The 25,140-nt window shown below is 50.3% G+C and overlaps 1 protein-coding gene across 1 annotated transcript; it reads right to left on the minus strand.

Annotated features, from left to right (window-relative positions):
- Positions 1-22,978: 22,978 nt before the first annotated feature.
- LOC101774996 (nuclear pore glycoprotein p62-like) lies at positions 22,979-24,896 on the minus strand. The gene is made up of 3 exons (XM_004966932.1): positions 24,868-24,896; positions 23,107-24,085; positions 22,979-23,038 (listed from the first exon to the last, which is right to left on the minus strand). The coding sequence occupies exons 1-3, from the start codon at positions 24,894-24,896 to the stop codon at positions 22,979-22,981; spliced, it is 1,068 nt and encodes a 355-aa protein (XP_004966989.1).
- Between the last annotated feature and the right edge of the window lie 244 nt (positions 24,897-25,140).

The following is a 25,140-nucleotide window of genomic DNA, read 5'->3' on the forward strand; positions in this document are numbered from 1 at the left end:
TGAGTTTGACCCAAAAATAAAAGCTTAGGGACTAGATTGGCCGATCTGAGAGTTCATGGATGAATCTGACCCTCGGTGCAAAGTTGAAGAACCAACATGCCTATTTTGCCTTAATTTATGTGTATTTCGAGTCAATACACTTGATTAACTACTAGCTGCTTCGAGATGACAGTCTCTGACTTCAAAGTGGGAAAACTTCGCCTCTGAGTTATGAGTAGGTAGACTCGTGGTCTTTAACTTGATCAAAGAAGAATATTCCAATTTAATGAAAGTTTATATAAGACTAGATAATTGCTTTAACAGGCAATGTATCAACATCAAGCTTTTGCCTATTTAGTATCATGGTCTAAAAACCTTACAATGCCATTCCCATATTGCAAGATAGACAAACCATCCTCCATCTACTAAATGTCATACCTTTTACTTAACTTTCTTCTTTGTCCCTACCAATGATGATAGCCAACATGTCCACTGCAATATAGAAAAGTATGGGTGAAAACGGATCACCTTACCTATGATATTTTCATTTGAAACTAAGAACTCATTCAGTCATTAACCTTGATTCCAACAATTACGACATTTGGCAAAGGATTCTATCCATTTACACCAGGTTGGCGAAAAGCCTTTTGTTTTTAAAGTTTGCTGTAAGAAATCCCATTTAAACTTGTCCTAAGCTTTCTTGAAATGTTTTAAAATATAATCTCATTTTTGTTTTTTTAATATGTAACTCATGCAAAGTTTCAACAAGAATGCCTCCTCCATAATATTTCAACCCGGCAAAAAAACTATATTTAGTAGCATATGATGCCCCTGTTTGTGCACTTTTGTTCCTTATGTATTCCAGGCCTAGGCCTCATGCTCCTACACCCAGTTCGCCTAGGGGTACAGTGCATTCATGGTGTAAACTAAAAAATGTTTCTTTTTTCCTTCTTATTTACTATTGATTAGACAGTAGTCCTGCCTCTTTCAAAAAAAATTATTGACTAGTGTTCCAGCCCCATTCATTTTCTAATTTTGGCCCATGTGACTGACTTGGTAACTTTAAAGCTCTCTAAGTTAGATACGGTAGCTTCAAGGGCTTTAGGGCCTGTTTGGTAGTGCTTCACATCCGTGATCAACTTTTTTACGAAAGATTTGTAGGAGAAAATAAAGTGTTATAATCTCAATGTTTTCAATCCAAAATGAAAACAAAGTACCTCAACCAAATACTTTTAATCGATGTTGCCACCTCCAACATTTTCTGAAGCGGTAGAGATGTCTATCTCCAAGAGTTCTAGAAGGTGGGATTTTTCACAAATCAGGAGTAACCTTGGAGAAGGGTGATTGTCGGGAACTTCTGTCCGAGTGCATTTTCGGCTTTACTGAGTGTTTTTGACACTTGGGACCAACACACATTCCAGGATCTTCCTTCCCCTACTTCCAAACAAAGCCGTAGTATATGTATAGCCATGTGAAGTAACTACAGTTAGCCCTTATTCCATTTTGTTTTACAAAATAAGTGCTTTGAATTTTAATTTTGATTTCCACATGTGTCCGTGCCCGTGTGGCTAGGCCGGAGTTTGCTGCATATGTGGTGAGCTGCCGAGGGTGTCAGCCCTTAAGGTGGGGTGAATGTAATACCCCAGCCCAATATACCATATTAGTTGAAGTTGTTGGCCTCATATGGTCCACTTGTGGTTGTAGTTGGTGGGTTTATTACCACCTTGGAAGTTTAGGGGGTAAGGGATAGCTTATAACCCCTGTTGTTACAAACATAGCACCTCTAGGTTAACCCTTTTACACTAAGCGAGGACGAAAGTGTAATATATGTGTTATATGTATGCGAGCTTTTTCCACGTGAGGAGCTGGGCGATAAGCGGATTTTGGAGCGAGGTGTTACACCTTGGCGGGGATCCCGGGTCGCATGGTTGAGGGTGAAAAATGAGTGGAAGGAGGTGCGCTTGGGGGTGGGGAATGGCAGGAGGTGGCTGAGCGCGGAGAGGCCACTCAGCCGCTGCGCACGGGATCCCCAAACGTGTGACAATGAAGCTCAACCACCCTCAGTTCGAGTTTCATGTCGTTTCATTTGTCTAGGTAAATGGGACAATTAGGTTTTATCTTGATGACACTCCCTTCTTCTCTTTGTTCATAAGTTGATCGCCAAATTAGCAAATTTATTGATGTGTCACGTCATTAAATTGTTAGTTTGATCTCCCAACAGACTCGCCCCAACGGACGAGTTCGAGCCTTATCTCGCGTCCTGATTGGGGACGCACAACCAACTCATGGTTGCTGGGCCCCCATCGCGTAGCGCCAAATAAAAGGAAGGTGGGGGCCAGGGGCACGCATGGAAAAAGGTTCACCGTGCCCACCAGACCCACCAACAAACCCTAGCCGATCTAGTGGAGGCGCTGTCAGCGGCGGGAAGCACCGCCAACACATCACTGCACCGCTGCCGCCTCTGCGTCAATATCGCCATCACCAACACCGCCATGGTGTTCTCCTCACCGATAAAGTCCGATGGTCGGTCATCCTCCCACTCTCCCCTCTAGGAAGTCCCTGATGTAGATCTAAGGACCAATATTATTTTAATTTGAGTCTAAGTGTTTTACCCGCTAGATTAGCACCTAGTGTTCCAGTTAATTCTATCAATGGTATCAGAGCAGCCGGGCCAATTTTTGGCCCAGGTGGGTGTGAAGATTGCCAGCCTAGGCCCAGGTTGTGGCCTGGGAGAGCTGTGCGAGCGAGAGCAAGTAGAAGGCTGGGCTGTTTTCTTGTTTGGGCCAGTAGCACAGTAAAGTAAAGGCCCAATTTTTGGCCTGCCAAGCGAAGCTGGCTCTCGGGGCATTTTGGACCGGGCCGCTTCTTCATGCATGCCGCAAGATCAGCTGTAGAAGGGTGCCAGGGGGAACTGGGCCGTGGCGCTAGCACGCGCTGGGTCGTTTTCTTGCTTGGGCCGAAAGAAAAGAAGAGTTTGAGCCCTTGAACTTTTCTTTTTCCAGGGAAAATGTAAAATTCACCAGAAATTGAACTAGTCACTCAAATAAAATTAGTTTTGAGGAGTTTTCCTATGGGTAAAATCCACAAATTAAGTTTAAGCTTCCGCTGTATTAAGATTGAGTTAAGTTGAATTTTTGGCTTTATTTTTCCAATTTTATGTATTAAGTTGAAGTTTTTAGTCAATTTCTCTAATTAAATTGGAACCAACGGGAAAATTTGATTAGAAAATAAGTATTTTTTTGAGTATGATAATTTTATATACTGACCAACGTTGTTGATAAAATTGTTGTACTGATAAGTTTGGTTTATCATTGTTGATTCTATTTCTGCCCAATGGTGATATGGAATTAATAATGAGAAGTTTTATGTTTTAATTTGACCAACGTTGAATTAACTCATATTTTTCTGAATTTTGTTTTCAGGGAATCCTTTGAGTTTTATCTTGTCCATAGAGACCCTCAATGGAGGGAATTACAGCTTGTGGGGAGAAAAGGTCGAGATAACGCTTGCACTGTCCGACATTGATCTGGCACTGACTGCTCCTTGTCCCATAGAGCCTAAGGACCCCGTGAGGGCTGAGAATGAGAGCAAAGCTACTTTCAATGCTAGGGTGCGTGATCATGCACCAATCAGAATGCAGTATGATCTAGATTGTGTGAAGTGGGACTCGTCAAACAGAAAGTGTATGATGGTGATCAAGAGTTCCATTTTGGAGGCAATAAGGGGAGCAATCCCAGAGTGTGACACCACCAAGGAGTACCTGACAAAGGTGGAAAGTTAGTTTACTGGCTCTTCAAAGGCATATGCAAGCACTCTTACTAGGAAGCTTGTTACTACAATGTATACTGGCGGTGGAATAAGGGATCACATATTGAGAATGAGCAATATGTCTTCCAAGCTTAAGTCTATGGAGATGGAGCTCCCAGAAGAGTTTATAGTCCATCTGATCTTTACCTCACTACCTAAAGAGTTTGAGACCTTTGCTGTGAATTACAACTCACAGCCAGAAAAGTAGGGTATTGAGAAGATGATTGCCATGTCTGTGCAAGAAAAAGAGGGGCTTAAGGGCTCATTCGGTGATACTATCAATTAACTGAGCCAAAACAAGAAGAGGAATTTTCAAAATTCTAAGCTACAAGGGAAACATTAGTGAAACGCCTCTTCTTCTAAGGCACATGGAAAGGCTCCAATGCATGATCACCATCAAAGATCAAATCATGAAGTAGCGGTGGACAAGGACACTTGCAAATGGTGCAAGAACAAGGGACACTACCAAAAGGATTGTGTAGAATTCCTAAAGAATTTGTGCAGGAAAGGTGAGGATCTTATTACATTCGTAGATGAGTCCTTATATTTAAGTTATGCAAAATCTACTTAGTGGATTGATTCAGGTACAACTGTTTATGTTGCAAATTCATTATAGGGATTCCATATGAGGAGGACCCTACAAAGAGGAGAAAGAAGCATTAAAGTTGCAAATGGTGTCCAAGCTAAAGTCGAAGCCATTGGAGAACTCCCATTAGAATTAGCAAATGGTTTTGTACTTCATCTGAGAGATTTCTCTATGTACCCTCTTCGCATAGAAACTTAATAAGTGTACCGTTCTTAGATGATGATGGTTTTGCTTGTCATTTTGGTGGTGGACATTGTAAATAAAGTTTAATAATAAGATTGTTGGTCTTGCCTTCAGACAAGATGAGTTTTATTTATTATCACTTTGTGAGAATGTGAATGTTGTAAGCGCTGAGGATGTGAATGTCTCCTCGTCTATGAATGTAAAGAATAAGCGGAAAAGAATTAATGGTTTATCTTCGAAATTATGGCACTGTCATTTAGGCCATATTTCGAGGGTGAGAATAGAACGGTTAATTAAGGAATCAATTCTTCCACCTTTAGAATTTTTAGATTTAGAGCAATGCATCGATTGCATTAAGGGAAGTTGGTTAATAAAATTAAAAAAGGCGCCAAAAGAAGCACAGGAATTTAGAAATATTTCACATAGATATTTATGGTCCATTTTCTATGACATCTGTGGATGGTTATGATTCTTTTATAACATTCACAGATGATTATTCATGTTATGGTTATATTTATCCAATTAAAGAGCGTTCAGAAGCATTGGATAAATTCAAGATATTTAAGGTTGAAGTAGAAAATCAGCATAGCTTAAAAATTAAAATAGTAAGATTCGACCGTGGGGGGGGGGGGAGTACTATGGTCGACATACCCAAAATGGCCAAGTTCCTGGACCTTTTGCAAGGTTTCTACAGGAAAATGACATAGTTGCCTAGTATTCTACACCGGGCAAGCCTCAAAAGAATGGAGTAGCTGAAAGATGTAAGCATACCTTAATGGATATGGTGAGAAGCATGATAAGTTACTCCACTTTACCGGTTAGTTTGTTGATGGAGGCGTTAAAAACTGCTATTCACATCCTTAATCGGGTTCCTAGTAAGTTGGTGTCTAAAATACCATATGAGTTATGGACTGGATGAGAGCCCTCACTCAATTATTTGCATGTGTGGGGCTGTCCTGCTGAGGCTAAAGTCTTTAACCCAAACATTGAGAAATTAGACCCTAAGACAGTCAGTTGCCATTTTATTGGCTACCCAGATAAGTCAAAAGGTTATCATTTCTATTATCCTGACAGACATACTAAGTTTCTAGAAATGAGACACGCTGTATTTTTGGAGGATGAGATGATCAGAGGAGCACGGTACCCCGAGAAATTAACCTTGAGGAGAAGTGGGTATATGTACCCACTCCAATGATTAAGGAACCTTTTTTCTCGATACTTGTTGCTGTTGCACCAACAGTACAGGGCACTGTGGCTACAACACCTGTTGTTAGTTCTCCTATGACAACAACGAATGAAGATGAGGAACTTGTCCTTCAGGATCCTATACAACCTATTGTCACACATGCGGAAGAGCTGCAACAGCCCCACATGGAAGATGTGCCAGATGTTGAGGCTCCCAGAAGGTCTCAAAGAGCTAGAAAGCCAGCTATTTTTGATGACTCTGAAGTCTATGTCAGTGAAGAAGTTCAAATGGAGGGAGATCCCACCTCATTTGAAGAAGCTATGAGAAGTGCTCACTCATTAAAGTGGCTTGAAGCCATGGAAGATGAAATGAGATCCATGAGTAGCAATAAAGTCTAGGATTTAGAAAAAATTCCTAAAGGAGATAAGATAGTAGGCTGTAAATGTGTCTACAAAATAAAATGTGACTCCAAAGGGAATGTCGAAAGATATAAAGCTCAACTTGTTGCAAAAGGCTTCACACAAAGAGAAGGAATAGACTATAATGAGATATTTTCTCCAGAGTAAGGATTCTTTTAGAATCATAATGGCTTTAGTGGCACACTATGATTTAGAGTTATATTAGATGGATGTAAAGACAACTTTTCTCAATGGAGACCTGGAAGATAATCTTTACATGACACAACCCAAAGGTTTTGTCGTGAAAGAAAAATAACAAATGGGATGTCGTCTGAAGAAATCTATTTATGGATTAAATCAAGCTTCCAGACAGTGGTACTTAAAGTTTGATGAGACAATAAGAAAGTTTGGGTTTAGTGAGAATAAGGAGGACAATTGTGTTTATGCAATGTTTAGGAGTGGGAAATTCATTTTCCTTATCCTGTATGTAGATGACATCCTACTTGATTTGTTTTAGGAATTGAAATTCACCAAGATAGAAGAAAGGGGGTGTTAGGATTATCGCAAAAGGCATACTTAGAGAAGATTCTGAAGAAGTACAATATGCATGCGAGTAGACCTACGCCCGCTCCCATAGTCAAGGACGATAGATTTGGGAGATTTCAAAGTCCCAGGAACTAGTATGAGATCGATCAAATGAAAGCGGTTCCATATGCTTTAGTTGTCGGAAGCTTGATGTATGCTCAAGTGTGTACGCGCCGTGACTTAGCTTTTGTTACCGGGATACTTGGCAGATATGAAGATAATCTAGGGATAGATGACTGAAAAATGGTAAAGAAGGCATTGCGTCATATGCAAGGCACAAAAGACCTCATGTTAACGTACAGAAGAACTGATTCCCTTGCAATAGTAGGGTACTCAGATTACAACTTTGCGGGAGATGTAGACGATAAAAAATCCACGACAGGTTATGTATTCACTCTCGCAGGTCAAGCTATATCATGGAAAAGCTCCAAGTAAACCATCACTGCATCGTCCATGATGTTTGCCGAGTTTGTAGGATGCTATGAGGCCACGAGGCAGACAAAATAGTTAAAGAAGTTTGTACCTGGGTTGAGAGTGGTAGATAGCATTCAAAGACCACTCAAGATGTACTGCGACAATGAGCCAGCAATATTCTATGCTCACAACAATAAGTCAAGTGGTGCTGCCAAACACATTGACATAAAGTTTATATTGTGAAAGAGAAAATCCAGGATCATACCATAAGTCTTGAGCATATAGGAACAAAAGAATGCTAGCAGATCCGCTTATGAAAGGCTTACCGCCTAATGTATGTTCAGAGAATACTTAGCCGGCATGGGTTTATGGGAAAGCCTATGATCCCTGGATGCTAAGAGCCTAGAACAAGAATCTGTTTCAAAACAGAAAGGTGTATTGTAGCTGTTGAATCTGATAGTATGTAACTGGCTATTATGACGAGACATGCTTTACACATTGATCTATGATGAAATGGGTGCCAAATTAAGTTTAAGTCTAAGTCTGAATGAAAGGTGAGATCAGAGGAGAATGTTAGTTTGATCCCCCAACGGACTCGCCCTAACGGACGAGTCCGAGCCTTATCTCGCGCCCTGATCGGGGTGCACAACCAACTCATGGTTGGTGGGCTCCTGTCGCGCAGCGCCAAATAAAAGGAAGGTGGGGGCTGGGGGCACGCATGGAAAAAGGTTCACCGTGCCCACCAGACCCACCAACAAATCCTAGCCGATCTAGTGGAGGCGCTGTCAGTGGCGGGAAGCACCGCCAACACCTCACCGTGCTGCCGCCACCTCTGCGTCAACGTCGCTGTCACCAACACCGCCATGGCATCCTCCTCACCGATGAAGCCCGACGGTCGGTCATCCTCTCACTCTCCCCTCTAGGAAGTCCCTGATGTAGATCTAAGGACCAATGTTGTTTTAATTTGAGTCTAAGTATTTTCTGTTAATTCTATGATAAATAAGAATGAAATCCTGTTGAAATCACCATTGAGACTAGCTGTTGAAACATGTGGACATTCTGTTGCAGCCGCAGAATGGAAATATTAGAGGTATTGAATTCGCAAATCAAATAAGATGAAACTGAGTATCACACATGCATTTATCGCCCGAGAAACATAATCATTACACACGTTGGTCATCGACGTTGCTGGGCAGGAACAAACGACGCTGCTCTACTCCCATACAGCGGATGTGCTTGCCTTGCTGCACCAGTATTGGCACTTGCTGCCGGAACCCTGAAACCCACACCTCCAGCTGCTGCAGCCGGGTACTGCCGGGGCGCACCGAGCTGTGGCTGCGGCAGAGGAAGCTCAGGAAGGGCCTGCAGCCTGATGATGCCGCCACTTGCCTCCGATCCGGCTGGCTTCGTCTGCGGCACCAACCTGATCTCGAACGCGTCGTCCACGTCGTGGACTGTCGCGCGGGAGCTCGGGAGGGGCCTCATGACCTCCAGGTGCTTCGCGCCTAAGCCCTTGTCGGCCTCTGCGCTCTGCTGCCCGGAGGAACTTCCCCGGGACGACGACCCCCTGCCGCACAGCCGTCCGGCAACACAGGCAGCCACGGCGAGGAACGAGATCACGGCCATCACCACTAGCACTGGCCCGAAAGACCCTGGGCCATCGTCGGGCACCGGCCTGTCGGCGTGCTGCGTCGTCGATGCTGAGGAAGGGTAGTGGCTGTAAGGCACAGGCTGATTAAACGAAGCCATGGATTTCTCTACGGCAGATGGACTGCCACTGGCAGCAATGTACGGCTTTTATGCAAGAATCTAAAGGTGGCGACATGAGGAGGTGCATCTTTGAACGCATCGGGACGCGAGAAAGTGGTCTCTTTGTGTTCTTTGACGGATCTATAACTAGTCGTAGCGTCAATACTCTGCATGAACACCAGTCCTTTGTGAACGTGATCTCTATTCGACGCTTTCGCTTTTGGCCGTGCCTTGCATTGCATTGGATCGACGCGAGGAAAGCAATCTGGGTGTCAGCCTGATTCCCGTCCCACATTTGATATGCTTTCTTCCTCGTGGGTTTGCTTTGAACTTCGTTGTTTATATTATTTATTTGTGAAAAATTTTTGCTATTTATTTGTGAAAAAAGTTATGCTGCAGTGATCTGCTATTTATTGCTTTAAATTTCTCTTTAAGTATTGTTTTATTGTTTTAGGCCCGTGCCCATGAGTCATGGGAGGTGTTTTTTCTAAATCATCCTGAACCATATTTGTCTTGCTTCGCCACATTCATTCGGCATGCCGGCTCATTCTGTTGTGGGAGTCAAGATCATGATTGCGGCGGTGCTCCACGGTGCTTCATGGCTACGGCGAATCGATATCTAGATATGCATCGTCCTATCCATTCCATTCTGCTCTGGACTATGTTTGAATGACAGCATTACAGTACAAGTGATGACAATTTTTGACAAATGGAAAAATATCATGATGAAAATATCATAAAATATTACAATTGAGGAAATTTTGTGATCAAGTACATCATAAAAGTTGTCACCGAGGCCAAACAAAAAATTTTACTCATTGTTATATGGAGGTTTTGTGACAACACACTACTACAGAACATAGATATTATGACTCTTTCTTATAACACATATATCATTGTGTTACAAGAAGTTGTATAGGCACACAAAACTATGTGTTACTGAAGAACATTGTAACAAATAGCGCAAATAAGGCTATACTAATTCAATGTAGGATGGAACCCATCAATCATCCTATTATACAAGATGAGCCTTTAGTTAGGCCCATGGCCGGCTACAACAAAATTGGTGATGCCCATGCAAAAGGAGCAGCAATTGCTTGGCCTTCTATTTGCGTATGCTACAACTAGCTTTATAAATACATAATGTTACAAATAACTTTAGCCAGGTAGGCTGAAATGATTAATGATAGAACATCCAGTCTCTATGCAGGTTGAAATGATCAATGGATGAATTTGTAGATCTGGATGCGCACAAGAAGGGACGAAGAAGCAATGATCTAATTCCAAGAATAGTTCTTATTTATAGTTACATTCATTTCCACTTTTACAGACTTGTACCATCTAGTACTGGCTACATTTGTTCCCTAGAATCATATCATCGTGAAAATATACAATTATATTTTGTGAACAAGTACTATGTTTTTTTTACCTTCCTACAATCAATGCAAGTACCCATGATTAATGAAAGTTGTGATTTATGTGGTTGTGCAATGTGTCATGATCCCTTAAAAAAATTTAATGTCAGCGTTAAATGCTATGTGCAATTGTATAATAGCTATTTTTCATTTGAAATTTGAATGTGTTACAATAGATAAAGCATGTGTTACAAACAATATGTTCCTAAAATTCCAAACTATGTTGTCACACAGTGCTACTACCATAATGAAAAAGTGTTACTAGAGCTAAACAAAATGTTACACTAGAGAATTACTGTAACACTAATAAATGTTCCGATAAATAAGATATTGTGTTACAGAGTAGTAACACTTTTTTAGATAAAAAAGTACATCTGTCTTGTGTTCCAATAAATTAGACAGTAGGAACATTGGATATAGTAACACAGACAACATTTGTTACTGGGAGAGCTACTAACACATTATTGAGTTATAGTAACACAAGTTGGTGTTACTTAAACTATATCCTGTAGTAGTGAAATAAGGTCCATGAAAACATTGTAAATTGAGCAGGGACCCACATGTCAGTAAATGGTGAAAAATAGGAGGGAAAATATAAGGAAAAAATGCTCCTAGGGTTGAACCTGTTACCGATCAAATGAGAAAGACTTATGCCTACCGCATAGCTCGGGATTTAGCTTGTTTTCTTCTTACCTTAAATGTTTAATAGCATTGTAATAAGCTCAGTAGGGCCACATGTAAGTATCCGCTGAGTTGGTAGGTGATGTTCTGGTACTTGGCCAAGAAAAAGCTCACGTTGCAGGCAAAAGTCAGTTTACTCGCTATCACGTTGCTGTGGATGGGAAAGAAGAATAGCGAGAAAGCAGTGACGATGAAGTACTCCGACGCAGATCTGAGGCTCCTTGCAGTGGCTCACTCCCATGGTGGCACAATTCTGGTGCTGCCCGCAGTGGCACATCAATTCTATCAATAATAGATGAATTTATTTTTGTAGTAAGGTATTTTAAATGTAAGGCAGTTTCAGTATGCTTTATTTGGTAGATTAAACAATCATCATAAGACAGGTGGGTAGTTGTTGGATAAACAGTTACGCACTACTTACCCTGAACATGGAAAAGATTTCTACGATTTCATGGCTTTTGTTCGTAGTGGATACCCTACGGGTGAGAAAACACTCTACCCATGTTGTGGATGCATGGATCGGAATAATAAAATAAAGGAGAGGTATTAATGCACTTAGGAGTGGTATGCAAGCTCATACACTAGGTGGACCAATCATGGAGAAACATTAGATGATATGGTTGAGAATAATGCAATTCTACAGTATGTTTGGGTTGATAAAAATACAATTTTGCAGTATGATAAGGTTGAGGAAAATGCTCATTATCATGTTGATATGGTTCTGGAAAATAAACATATCAGCTGTATAGAGGATGCTGGTGTCGATGCGGATGAAGGTACTAATGATAGACTTCATGATAAGATAGTCGACATGTACGACACTAATGAGCTTGGTGAAGATAACTATTAAAATGTATAAAGGAACATTTAAGTCATAATGTGTGAAGTTACTTCATATTAAATTTTTCCATCGGACCAGCAATATCACATTTAATGCAATTTTAAAGGTGTTATTAGATACATTACTGAAGGCATTGTCGGCCATACATCTATGGGCTTACCGGGAGGCTTGGACAGTCCTACAATACATGGCTGTACACCAAGACATGTCAGACATGGAGACTACGGTGTAGGACGGTGTGGTATACGTGAACGACATGGACTAGTCGAGGATGACGAAACTACTCGTAGCAATTAGAGTAGGACTCTAGTTAAATCCGACTAGTACTCTTGTTAAACAACCGACCTGTAACCTTGCCCTTGGTAATATAAGGTAAGGCAGGGACCCCTCCAAACGATTTTAATCAATACAATCCAACTAACACACAGGATGTAGAGTATTACGCGACATAGGCGGCCTGAACCTGTCTAAATCGTGTTTTCGAGTTCACATTTGAGTTTCTGGTCTTCGGCGAGCCCCACGCATAAAACACTACCTCGGATACCCCCTCAGTAGGTTGTCGGGCCTAAACACCAATAGCTGGTGCGCCAGATAGGGGATCTCACCAAAGATCCACTGGCGAACTCGATGACTCAAGTCATCATCAAGCCCACCGTCACGTTCAAAGCAGGAGCGACGTTCGTCTTTGGCTCCTGGGTTTATATCGCAGACGGCACTGGAAACTTCCACCACCACATCATGCCGGCCCCGGAGGAGAAGCATGACGACATTAACCTTCATCGCCAAGCTTTGGAGGATTTCGTTGAAAAAATCAACAAAATTTTTAACCTCTTCTGAGGCTCAAGGGATGAGTCCGAGTACAACTCGACTTCTCTCACCAGTCAGACTAGATCCCATGAGCTGGCACTTAAGCCATCATGCGAATCGGTCTACAAGACAAGTTGATTCCTGTTTGGACTCCAAAACTCTGGTGCTGTCTACCAAGCTACCCTGTCAAGATCTCAATCCAACTTGGATTCGATCGAGGACCTCGACTACTACTCGGATCCGGACGAGGAAACCCCTTTATCAGGTTGCAGCAGGGCTTGGTAATCACATCAACTTTGCAAGGCAGATTCATCTATTGGCCCAACATGAAGCGATCTGCTCTCACCAAGGATGACGGGTCACGTCTTCGCGTATCTCGATACTCTCCAATACTAGGAGGGTACCCCTCTGTCTCCTATCTATGACGAAGATGGCCTCACAGAGATCATCACCTCAAGCTTGACTAGGTTTTCTCGAGAGCGGGAACTACTCGCCATCGTTGCTGCTCAAGAAGGCGACAGCGAAGAGCCACCAGAAAGGCATCCATGATGAGAGCGCATCCAGACAACGTGTTGGCTGATGAGCTCTCCGCCAATGTGCAAGGAGAAGAGACTGAAAGTCAAAGGACTCGTCAGTGAGCAAGAAACGTGGCACGAGCAGATCGTCACCGCCGCCTTGCACCTAATCTACCCATCATGAACTTGGATCACGTGTTTGAAGCAGTTCAATCATGTCAACACCGTACTCCTCTCGCCACCATTGCATCCATTGGCCTGATTACTTGGGCAATGCCACAAACCAAGTACACCAGGCAACTGGATCTATTGGCGGAGCATATGTATGAGCAACTCGATCAACAGAACTCAATCAGCTCAGTTCAACACACCTCTTCCCATCATGGTAGCAGCGCTAGACCTAGTCATAATGATGGCGGTAGACCAAGTCAAAACAAGGTTCCCAGACTTGAGAACCCTAGTTCAAGTCAGCATAGGGCATAAGGAAGTCGTACGGGGCCCTCGAACGACCGTGGCCATTGTGGGCCCTACCAGAACCTGAACACCCAGTGCATGATCTCTGTCATAAGACCAATAACAACCACGATGCTCATGACATCATTGAAGGGTGCTGTCGCGATCACGAACAAGTAGTCAAGTTCTTGGGGGAAGATTTCGACGGGTTCTCCACTTTCTCAAAACGAGTATGCAAGACGGTTCTACCTAACAAGTTTAAACCCCCGGGTATTACCAAGTATGATGGCATGCAGAACCCAGTCCAATGGCTGCGGTGCTACTCTTTGTCAATCCAGGCGGTGGGAGGAAACGATGACACCAAAGTCATCTACTTCCCCATCTGCATGGAGGTCGAGCCACTTAAATGGCTCAAGTCCGTAAAGAGAGACTCCATCGACACGTGGAGTCAACTCAAGGCGCCGTTCACAAATAAATTTGCAGGAGCAATGCAACATCCTAGCAACAGGATTGACTTATCCCAAGTGAAGCAGCAACAAGGCGAGACCCTACGCAGCTATCTACACCATTTCTTCAACAAGTAGGCCACTGTCATGGACATCACGGAACAGGACGCCATAGAGTGCTTCCAGAACGGTCTCTATGACCACTGGATGTTCCAAGACTTTGGCAAAAGATGCCCGAAAGATATCAAGTCTCTCAAGACCATGATACAAACATGGGCGGATAAAGAAGACAAACAGATCGAGCAGTGAGTCTAGTCGTAACAGAGGCTAGAACAACAACAACCAGAACACCGGCCAACGCAACGATAAGAACTGCAATGATCATCTGTTGGGGGGAAATATTAACGACCTCTCGAAGCCCATGGGAACAACAAAACGTAAAGGCCCAGGCCCACCTAAGGTAACAAAGACTGCCGTCGGCCCAACATGGGGGGCGAGAATCACGCTCCGCCTCGCCCGACCCCATATCCCAAGGTCAGGCGCCCCCGACCCTCGGAAGACCAAGCTCCGCCTCGCCCGACCGCGGGTCTGGGGTCGGGAGCGCTCGACCCCCTGCCGCAGGTCTCCCTCTTGCCCGACTCCAGGCATAGGGGGTCGGGCTAACCCGGGCCCGCCAGACAAGTATCCGCCTCGGGCGCGGATCTTGTGGGTCCCCCAGTCGATCTCACCATAAATGCGCCGCAGATCTGTCAGGAAGAAGGATATCCGCGTCCCCCACGCAACTCGCCACAAGTACCAATGCGCGGCCGCATAGTACGAGCTACAGTGGCTGCAACCTCCACCGATTCGCTACAGGGCACTCATGGCCTGCGCCGCCCGGGGCAGGCCTCGCCCGTTCTCGCGTGCCGCACGTCCGGTGGCAAAGACGCGACGTCCGCCCTCCGCGAGCCGTCAGCAGGACGGTGGGATCCACCGCCTCCCCCAATGGACACAGGTGTCACGACAAAACGCCATCATCACACTCGACCGCTATGGCCGCCGAGGAGACCATCGATGGGAGGCGATAGTGGTCACCCTCCTCCGACAAACGCGCCGGTAGAGATCGAAGGCCGGCGAGGACGCCAGTGATCTGGAGACTCGGTCCCTCCCCTAATGTCATTTTTTTACCTAGCTATGTTTATCTCTTTTACTTCTCCTTACACCCGGTCTCGCCTGTAACCCCGGTGGCCTCCTTGCACTATAAAAGGGGGATCGGGGGCCTGAGAAAGGGGAGGTTCGAGAGACAACTCAAAACACAACATACGCACTCAAGCGAACTACACACATTGAGACCCATCTAAAAGCATCAGTACACGACCAAGAGACCTGGGACCGGTTCCCTCTCTCGCACTCCTGTAACTCCTGTAACCCCTACTACAGACCCCCGCGTGGGCAACATGAGCAATTCCCATTACTGGACGTAGGGCGTTCCTCTGCCCAAACCAGTCTAAACCTCGTGTCTCCCATGCCACCATCTGAAGCCTTACGCGCATAAAAGAAATTTACTAGTCTAAGTCTAGATCCGCTAATCTTGACAACGACAGTTGATGCGCCAGGTAGGGGACCTTTGCGCGTACAACACCGGCTTGAGATGGCCAACCACGACGCCAGCTTCGCCCTGGGCTCCCTAATCCACTTCGGGAGTCTAGACTTCCTCACCACCGGGGAGGGGATCAATCTGATCCCTCTCCTCGTCTTGCCCGCTCGTCCCGCCATCCCCGGCTCCACTGCCGGGATAGCGGCGAGCGGCCAGGAGCGCGCCGGAGGGCCTCCCTCTGAGGGACGGTTCTTCGGGCTGCGCAATGCCGCCATGACCCACAGTCATCTCTTGGCGCGGTCCATGACCATGTCGCCCACGAGCAATGAGCTAGTGGGCGTGGCGAGGACAACTTCCGACGCCGGCTCCAACAGCGGGAGTCACCACGCCTCGCGCGAGTGCCTTATGGTCGACATGCACTCCGAGGGGTCCAATGATGACGGCGCCGAAGGGAGGTAGAGGGCTCCCCCACCGCACACTGCGACTACAACCGGAGCCATCGCCAAGGCCCTGGTGTGATCCCGACAGCTGGAGGTGCGCGCGGTGCCCCGCCAGGAGGTCGAGCGCTCCCGCCACGAAGGCGGGGCACGGCAACGGGCGCGCGACGTCCAGCAGTGCATCTGCGCGGACGAAGAGCGCCCTCAGCTCTTCACTCGCACCAGCCAGAACATCGCCGCTGCGGCAGCCCTACTCCAACGATTCCCCGAGCCGGCGACGCCCGAGGAGCGTCAGGCGTGCTAGGAGGTGCGCAACCTACTCGAGTGCGCCGCCGTCCAGCAAGTGGAAAGCTCCACGTCCCGGCGATGCGGGCAAAATGCCAGTAGAGCAGCGCCCACCGTACCCCCGAAGAGGCGGGGGGAGTCTGTTCATCAACCTCCTCCTAGGGCGAACCAAGCCGCGCCCGCTCGACGGACACCGCCACCCACAGGAGGCGGGGCCCAGTCCGTTCACCGGCGCGTCGGCCCCGTTCGCGACGCTCGCGACACCCTGGACACGCGGAGGCGCTCCCATGTGGACAGGGAGGAGGGGGCGGATCGTGGCTACCACGTCCACTGCGGTAGCTACTTTAGGCAACCAACAAACGTGGCCAAATACTCGGGAGAGACGAACCCCGGGCTATGGCTCAGCGACTACCGGCTTGCATGCCAGGCCAGTAGGGTAGACGATGACTTGTTCATCATCCTCAACCTACCACTCTTTCAGGCCAACTCAGCGTGAGCCTGGCTAGAACATATCCCTTCGGGCTGGATCCGCAGTTGGAGCAACCTGGTGGAGATATTCCTAGGACCTCCGGAGCTGTCGCCAGGGGTCGACGAGTCCCTCTGGGACTACATCCGGCACTTCTCCCAGAAGCGCACCAAGCTCTCCAACATCGCGGACACCGACGTCATAGGGGCTTTTTTGGCAGGCACCTCTTGCCGGCCCCTTGTCCACGAGCTGAGGCGTCGAGGCCCGCGGACCATGGAGGAGCTCCTCGACATCGCCACCAGCTTCACCTCGGGCGAAGAGGCTGTCGGAGCGATCTTCGACCGCTCCAAAGGCAAAGCAAAGCGGGAGGAGGACGCCGATGAGGGCACCTCCAACTGTCAACAGAAGAAGAAGAACAAGCAGTGGCGTGCGCCACCCCTTGTGGCCGCTGTCGAGCACAAACAGGGACAGCCGCCTCCAGAAGGCACCCCCGGCTTCTTCAACAAGCTCCTCGATGGATCGTGCCTGAACCACGAGTTCCCCGTGAAGCACGCCTACAAGGACTGCAACCTCATGAAGAGGTACTTTGTAGGCAACCCGGTGAAGGGCGATCGGAGACGGAAGCCCGATGAGGAAAAGAAGGACGGCGAAGAGAAGGAAGACGGCTTCCCCAAGGTGGACGGCTGCTTCATGATCTTCGGTGGCCCAGCGGCGTACGACTCCAAGCACCGTCAGAAGCTGGAGCACCGCGAGGTCTACGCGGCCGAGCCTGCCACACCAGCCTTCCTTAACTGGTCAGGATCCGCCATCACCTTCGACCGGTCTGACCACCCAGGGACGTCCTGCAGCCAGGATGCTACCCCCTCGTTGTCGACCCAATCGTCAGCACGACGCGCCTCACCAAGGTGCTCATGGACGGAGGCAGCGGCCTCAACATCCTCTACGCCGAGACCCTCGACGCCATGGGGATCGATCGCTCCAGCCTCCGCCCCAGCAAGGCACCGTTCCACGACATCGTGCCAGGGAAACAGGCAATGCCTCTCGGGCAGATCGACTTGCCCGTCAACTTCGGGACCCCTTCCAACTACAGGAAGGAGATCCTCACCTTTGAGGTGCTAGGTTTCCGCGGAACCTACCACACCATCCTGGGGCGGCCGTGCTACGCCAAGTTCATGGCCATCCCCAACTACACCTACCTCAAGCTCAAGCTGCCGAGGCCCAACGGGGTCATCACCGTCGGCACGTCTTTCCAAAAGGCGTACGAGTGCGACGTAGAATGCTGCGGGTACGCCGCGGCCATTACCTTCATGAAGATTTGGCGGTCCAGCTCACGGAAGGCTCCGAGGACCAGCCCGACTCTAAGCAGTCGGCCACCTCCTTCGAGGCCACCGAAGGCGTCAAGGAGGTCCTCCTCGACCCCAGTAACTCCGACGGCCGGGCCGTGCGGATCGGTGCTACCCTATCTCCCAAATAGGAAAGCACGCTCGTCGCCTTCCTCCGCGCGAATAGCGACGTTTTCACGTGGAAACCCTCGGACATGCCCGGCATTCCGAGGGAAGTCGCCGAGCACTCCTTGAACATCAAGGCCGGCTCCAAGCCAATGAAGCAAGGTCTGTGCCGCTTCGACGAGGAGAGGCGCAAGGCCATCGCTGAGGAGCTCCAGAAACTTTTGGCGGCCGGATTCATCAAGGAAGTTCACCACCCTGAGTGGCTAGCTAATCCCGTCCTTGTACGAAAAAAGAACAGGAAATGGAGGATGTGTGTTGATTACACTGGTCTCAACAAAGCGTGCCCAAAGGATCCATTTCCTTTGCCGCGCATAGATCAGATAGTTGACTCAACCGCCGGGTGCGAAACCCTTAGCTTCCTTGACGCGTATTCCGGCTACCATCAGATCGCAATGAAAGAGTCTGACCAGCTCGCTACCTCCTTCATCACCCCCTTTGGCCCCTATTGCTATGTTAAGATGCCATTCAGCCTCAAAAACGCGGGGGCTACGTTCAAGCGATGCATGCTTAAGTGTTTCGGGGACCTCATCTGGCGAACCGTTGAGGCTTACGTCGACGACATCATGGTCAAATCCAAAAAGGGCGACCAGCTCGTCCCCGACCAAGAACTAGCCTTCGAAAGGCTGAGGGACAAGCATATTAAACTCAACCCCGAAAAGTGTGTTTTTGGGGTTCCGAGGGGCATGCTTCTAGGTTTTATCGTCTCCGTGCGCGGCATCGAGGCCAACCCGGAGAAGATAGAGGCCATCAGCGACATGGGGCTTTTCCGAAATATAAAAGGAGTCCAGCGCATCACAGGATGCTTAGCGGCCCTGAGTCGTTTCATCTCGCGCCTCGGCGAACGGGGGCTCCCTCTCTACCGACTCTTGAAGAAGACCGACCGCTTCGAGTGGACCGTCGAGGCCCAGGAGGCACTTGATCGGCTCAAGGACCTCCTAACGAAGGCCTCGATCCTAGTCCCACCGACCAATGGTGAGCCCCTCCTGCTCTACATCGCAGCGACCACATAGGTGGTTAGCGCGACTCTGGTGGTGGAGCGAGAAGAGGAGGGACATGCCCTCAAGGTGCAGCGCCCGGTGTACTTCGTCAGCGAGGTCATGTCCGAATCCAAGGCACGCTACCCGCAGATCCAGAAGCTCCTCTACGCCATCCTCATCACGAAGAGGAAGCTGCACCACTACTTCACCTCCCACCCGGTAATGGTTGTGTCGTCGTTCCCTCTCGGCGAAGTGATCCGAAACCAGGACGCCACGGGAAGGATCGCGAAGTGGGCCCTTGAGCTCATGGACCAAGGCATCACCTATGCCCCCTGCATTGCCATCACATCCTAGGTACTAGCCGATTTTGTAGCAGAGTGGACGGAGATCCAGACACCACCAGCACCGGAGAAGGAGGAGTACTGGACAATGTACTTCGACGGGTCGTTAATGAGGGCCCGTGCCAGAGCAGGCCTTGTCTTTGTCTCTCCTCTAGGCGTGCGCATGAGGTACATGATCCGCCTCCACTTTCCTACATCTAATAATGTTGCCGAGTACGAGGCCCTCCTCAACAGGCTTCGCATCGCCATCAAGCTGGGCATCCGGCGGCTGGACGTCTGGGGTGACTCTCAGCTGGTCGTCGAGCAAGTCATGAAGGAGTGGAGCTGCCACGACCCCAAGATGGCATCCTACTGCAACAAAGTTCGCAAGCTTGAAGACAAGTTCGACGGACTAGAGCTCAACCACGTCGCAAGACGTTTCAACGAGGTAGCCGACGAGTTGGCAAAAGCAGCGTCTGGCAGAAAACCCGTACCCGATGGTGTTTTTGTCAGCGACCAGCTCAAGCCCTCAATCCGTTCCCAAGAGCCGAAGAAGGTCGGCGATGCGCCACCTGCCCCAGACTCGGATCTCGACCCAGGAGAGGTCAACAACGCGCCACCTTCCGGGATCGGCGACGCTTCGCCTACCATAGACTCGGAGGCCGACCCCTCCAACCCTGAGGTCATGGAGATCGATGCGGACCCAGCAGCGGGGTCCGACCCCCCGCCTGACTGGAGAGCCCCATACCTCGACTATGTCATCCACGACACGCTCCCGGCAAACAAGACGGAGGCACGTAGAATCGCACGGCGTGCCAAATCCTTCGTCATCATCGACCAGGAGCTCTACAAGAGAAGCCACACCGGCATCCTCCAGCGTGGCATCCCAATCGACTAGGGAAAGGAACTGATCCAGGACATCACGCCGTGCCAAGAACCCTCGTCGAAAACGCCTTCCGGCAGGGTTTCTACTGGCCCACGGCGGTGGCCGATGCCACCCACGTGTTTCGCACCTGTGAAGGGTGCCAATTCTTCGGGTGCCAAACCCACCTGCCCGCGCAGGTGCTCCAGACCATCCCCATCATGTGGCCCTTCGCGATCTGGGGGCTGGATCTCGTCGAGCCCTTCAAGAAAGCGCCCGGGGGCTGCACCCACCTGCTTGTCACAGTCGACAAGTTCTCCAAGTGGATCGAAGCACGACCGGTCGCGCAAATCAAATCCGAGCAAGCGGTACAATTCTTCACTGACATCATCCATCGCTTCGAAATCCCCAACTCCATCATCACGGACAATGGCAGGCAGTTCATTGGAAAGAAGTTTCTCCAGTTATGCGACGACCACCACATCCGAGTGGACTGGTCGGCCGTGGCACATCCCCGCATGAACGGGTAGGTTGAACAAGCCAACGGCATGATACTCCAGGGTCTCAAGCAACGGATCTTCGACCACCTCAAAAAGTTCGGCGGCCGGTGGGTTGCGGAGCTTCCCGCGGTCCTTTGGAGTCTGAGGACAACCCCCAGACGGGCAACTAGCTTCACCCCGTTCTTCATGGTCTATGGGTCCGAGGCCGTCCTGCGCACTGACCTGGAGTATGGATCACTGAGGGTCAAGGAATATGACGAACAAGGAAACCAGGCATCGCTCGAAGATGCACAAGATCAGCTCGATGAAGCATGCGATGTGGCCCTGCTGCACTCGGCCAAGTACCAGCAGGCCTTACGACGCTACCACAGCCGCAAGGTGCAGGGCCGAGCCTTCAACATCGGTGACCTGGTGCTCCGTCTCGTCCAGGATAACAGGGGTTGGCACAAGCTGACCCCTCCGTGGGAAGGTCCCTTCATCGTCGTGCAAGTACTGCGGCCAGGCACGTACAAGCTGGCGACTCCCGACGGACAGACCTTCAGCAACGCTTGGAACATAGAACAGCTAAGACGTTTCTACCCCTAGCTTTCATTTCCAAGTTCTGTACATAGACACTTCTGTACATTTAAAAATTTTACGGAAAAAAGAATTTTGAGTTGGTTCCATTCAAGTTTCACTTCGAACTCAGGGATATCCGACCCTAACTCTGCCTCAGGGCCGCATATCCCTCGGGGGCTATCAGGGGCTCCGACCCAAGCCACTTGACACCTTCTCAAAACGCTTTCTCTTTCCGAGCCGACCCTCTTTCTGAACTTTCGGGCATGAAAAGGAGAGAGTGCACGAACGGTGTTCAGGCAAGATTGATCGGACTGCGAAAAAACCTACACCCCAGCGGCCACGATGCCTTCGCTCATCAAAGCTTACTGACACGCCCGACAACGCGCCCTAAACTTTCCAAGTCCAAAAAACAAGAAAGGGGATCGAAAACTTTTTCACGACAATTCATAAGAAGGGCCTCTGTGGCCATCACAAAATAAGTCTGGAACTAATGTATTTACATCCTGGGCGCCAGCCCGATACAGTTAACTTGTCCGGGGATCTTCGGGCAGGACGGCCTCATCCTCGAGGAGCTTTGCCAAGGCCTTCACCAGGTCGAGCACCAACGCGTCGATCTCATCGAGTTCGGCCTCAGAGTAGCCAGCGGCGTACCCCCGCTCATCCCGATGAAGTTGATGCCAGATTAATGGGAGCCGAAGACCCCAAAGGCCCGCCTCACGCTGGTGCGAAGCGCTTCCAAGGCGATCTCGCGGGTCCGGCGGTATGTCCCGAGGACACCAGTCGCCAGCGAGCTCGTCCCCTCCCCCTAAACCACACTGAGGCCATCGCAGACGATGCGGACCGCATCCCGTAGGTTGCCGTGCTCAGCGCGCTCCGCATCAAGCACCTCCCTCAGCCGGGCGATCTCATCTGCAAGGACCACCCAGAAAAACCCGCCAAATCAAAAATCACCGCAACATCACAAAGACAAAGAAATAAACAAAGTCTTACCCTCGGATTGGGCCTTTAGCTGGCGCTCCCGGTCGAGCCCCTGGGCCACGGAGGCCTGAAGCTCCTGCGCTTGCGCTTGGAGCTGACCAACCTCCACCCTAAGGTTGGCCACCACCTTTTTGGCCTCCTCCTTCTGGACCTTCTCGGCGTCCCGGTCCTGCCAGGCCTTCTGCCGCTCGCGCCAAATGCGCTCGACGGTCTTCTGAAGGGCTTCATGCTCCCCCTTCAGCCGTGCAAGCTCCTTAGCGTCGTGGCGGGCCTTTTCGGCAGTGGCCTAGAACTCCTCGTGGTCGCAGCGAGCCCTCTTGGCGACGACCTGGAACTTGGCCTCCGCCCACCGCGCGTCCTCTTGCGCCACCTGCTCACGCCTCCGCAGATCGTCGATGACCTGCTGGGCGACGGCAACCTGCATGGTTAGCTCCCCGATCCGCTACTTCTCCAAGTTGAAGCGCTCCTAGAGCCACTGCTCGAGCCGGAGGAAATCGGATTTTCCCCGGCTGCATTCTTGGAGGGCCTGCAAGACAGTACACCATCAGGAACAGAGTAACGGGAAGAAAATAACCAACGGAGAAAATACCATACCCAGCCACCGGGGAAGACGACGCCGTCCAGCTCCCCCAACGCCGAAGATAGAGCAGCGCGGACGTTAGCGAGTCCGCCCTGCAGCGCCTGCCACTTGCCCCATTCCGTGGCATCATCCAATGTGAACAGGGGTTTGTGCGGGTCATCACGAGACGACCAACACAGGACGGACCCGCTCCACACCTTGGGAATGGGAGTGGTCGAGGCAAGGGCGGGGGCCGACCCCGACGCCGCCGTCAAGGTGGGCATCGCCGTCCCGGAAGTCGCCGGCCTCACCGACGGTCCCGGTGCACGCACCCCCACCCCCGTCGAGGCCGCCGCGGACACCGCCGATGCCAACTCAAGCCCCAACCCGCCCATCGGTGCCACCACCTCTGACGTGGGTGCCGGAGCAAGTGTCCCTGTGGCCGCCTCGCCCCCCGTCATGGCCTCCGGAGTAGGCACTTCCGCCTCTGCCGTCGCTGCCACCTTTGCCGCGGCTCCCCGGGTAGAGGTCCCCACCCCCATCACCGCCGCCTCCTTTGACACGGCCACCGGGGCGGTCGTCCCTGCCTCTCCTGCCATCTCTGTCCCCGCCGTGGCCGCAGGGGTAGATTCTCCCTCCTCCGTCACCGCCTTCATCCCTGTCACAGCCGCTGGGGCAACCGCCCTTGTCTCCACCACCGCCATTTCCTCCGCCTTGTCAGTGTTGAGGTCAATCCCCTCCCCGGCCTGAGGGCCCCCAGGAGCGATATTCTGCACCACAGGGTCGGTCGAAGAGGCAGAGGGCGGAGCGGGGTTCAGACTCTGTCCTGTGCCCGGCTGCAGTGCCACTACACCGGTTGCCGCCACAGGGGCCACCTCCTCGGTAGGACCCGCGGTCTCACCAGTGACCCCGCCGCTCGCCATCGGCGGGGCCGCGGTCCGCCCCGCAAAGGCAGACAACACCTGCAGCACCTTCTTGGGCGCCAGCTGTGGGACGAGGCCTCGAGGGGCGGCGCTGCAAAGCAATAAACAACATCAGCAAGAACAAACCCAATGCCGGGAAAGGAATGAGATTCGCGAGGAAGTTTAACTCACGTTCCCGCAGCGTAAGGACGGCGCACGCGCTTCGCCTCCAAGCCGGACACCGACCTCAGGGCATCCGGCAACGGCCGCTTGTCACCGCTCCTCTGCTCCTGGGCCGCAGGTACAGGGACGGAGGTTGGCTCCGTAGACCCCCGAGGGGCGCTCCGTACCGACCCTGGGGCGCGGCCCCGGAGCTTTGCGGAACCAAGTCTCGGGCAGGCGGTCCGCCTGCTTCGTCCCTTGCGGTTGCTTGGGAGCACAGCTCCCAGATAACAAGCGCCCCCGACTGGGGGGACAGGATAAACTCCTCCTCCTCCTCCTCGTCATCCTCCTTCTCCTCCTCATCATGGTCATCATCGTCATCCGACACGACCTGTCCCCGCCACCACCGCTGGAACTCCTTGGTGGCCCTCTTCTTCTTCTTCGCCGTCTCCTTGTCCTTGCGTCGCTTTTGCTTCTCGGCAAGGAGACAGTTCTGCTGCCGCCGCTCGGTGTCCTCCAGCACCGGCGGACGCGAGTCGATGACTCAGGTCATTTTGCCCTGCAAACACCAAAGGCTCTGCGTCAGAACAGCAAACCAAGAAACACGAGAAAGGGAAACTAGCGCACAAAATCCTTACCCCATTGATGAAATTCTCATCCGGGCGCATCGGAGGGTGGCCGGGCACTGGGTAATCGGCATCCTTGTCCTCCAGCGCCTCCCGGACCCGCTACCGGATCTCGGAGGCAGCGAGCACACCCATCGTGAGGATAGTGCCCTCGGTTGGCGCACCGGGGGTCATGTCGACGAGCGAACGGACCCGGAGCATCAGCGGCGCCACCCGCCGGGCGTGGTACGCCCCGATGACTCCGGCTCCGGTCAGTCCCCTCCTTTTCAGGTGCTCGATGGCCTGCAGTAGGCCGGTGATCCGCTTCTTCTCCTTCTCCACCGGGCTGTACACCCACACTTCCGGCGTCGCCTCAATAATGCGGCCGGTGAACTCCGGC

Source organism: Setaria italica, chromosome IV (assembly GCF_000263155.2).
Source record: "Setaria italica strain Yugu1 chromosome IV, Setaria_italica_v2.0, whole genome shotgun sequence".
Taxonomy (NCBI): domain Eukaryota; kingdom Viridiplantae; phylum Streptophyta; class Magnoliopsida; order Poales; family Poaceae; genus Setaria; species Setaria italica.

Excerpts from the sequence above, each read along its gene's own strand:
- LOC101774996 (XM_004966932.1), bottom strand. The coding sequence starts at position 24,896 with ATGGGTGTGCTCGCTGCCTCCGAGATCCG. Across the intron at positions 24,086-24,867 it reads CTCGCTGCCTCCGAGATCCG|CGCCGCCCCTCGAGGCCTCG; the intron begins GTAGCGGGTCCG and ends ATTGCTTTGCAG. Across the intron at positions 23,039-23,106 it reads TCGTCTTCCCCGGTGGCTGG|GCCCTCCAAGAATGCAGCCG; the intron begins GTATGGTATTTT and ends ACTGTCTTGCAG.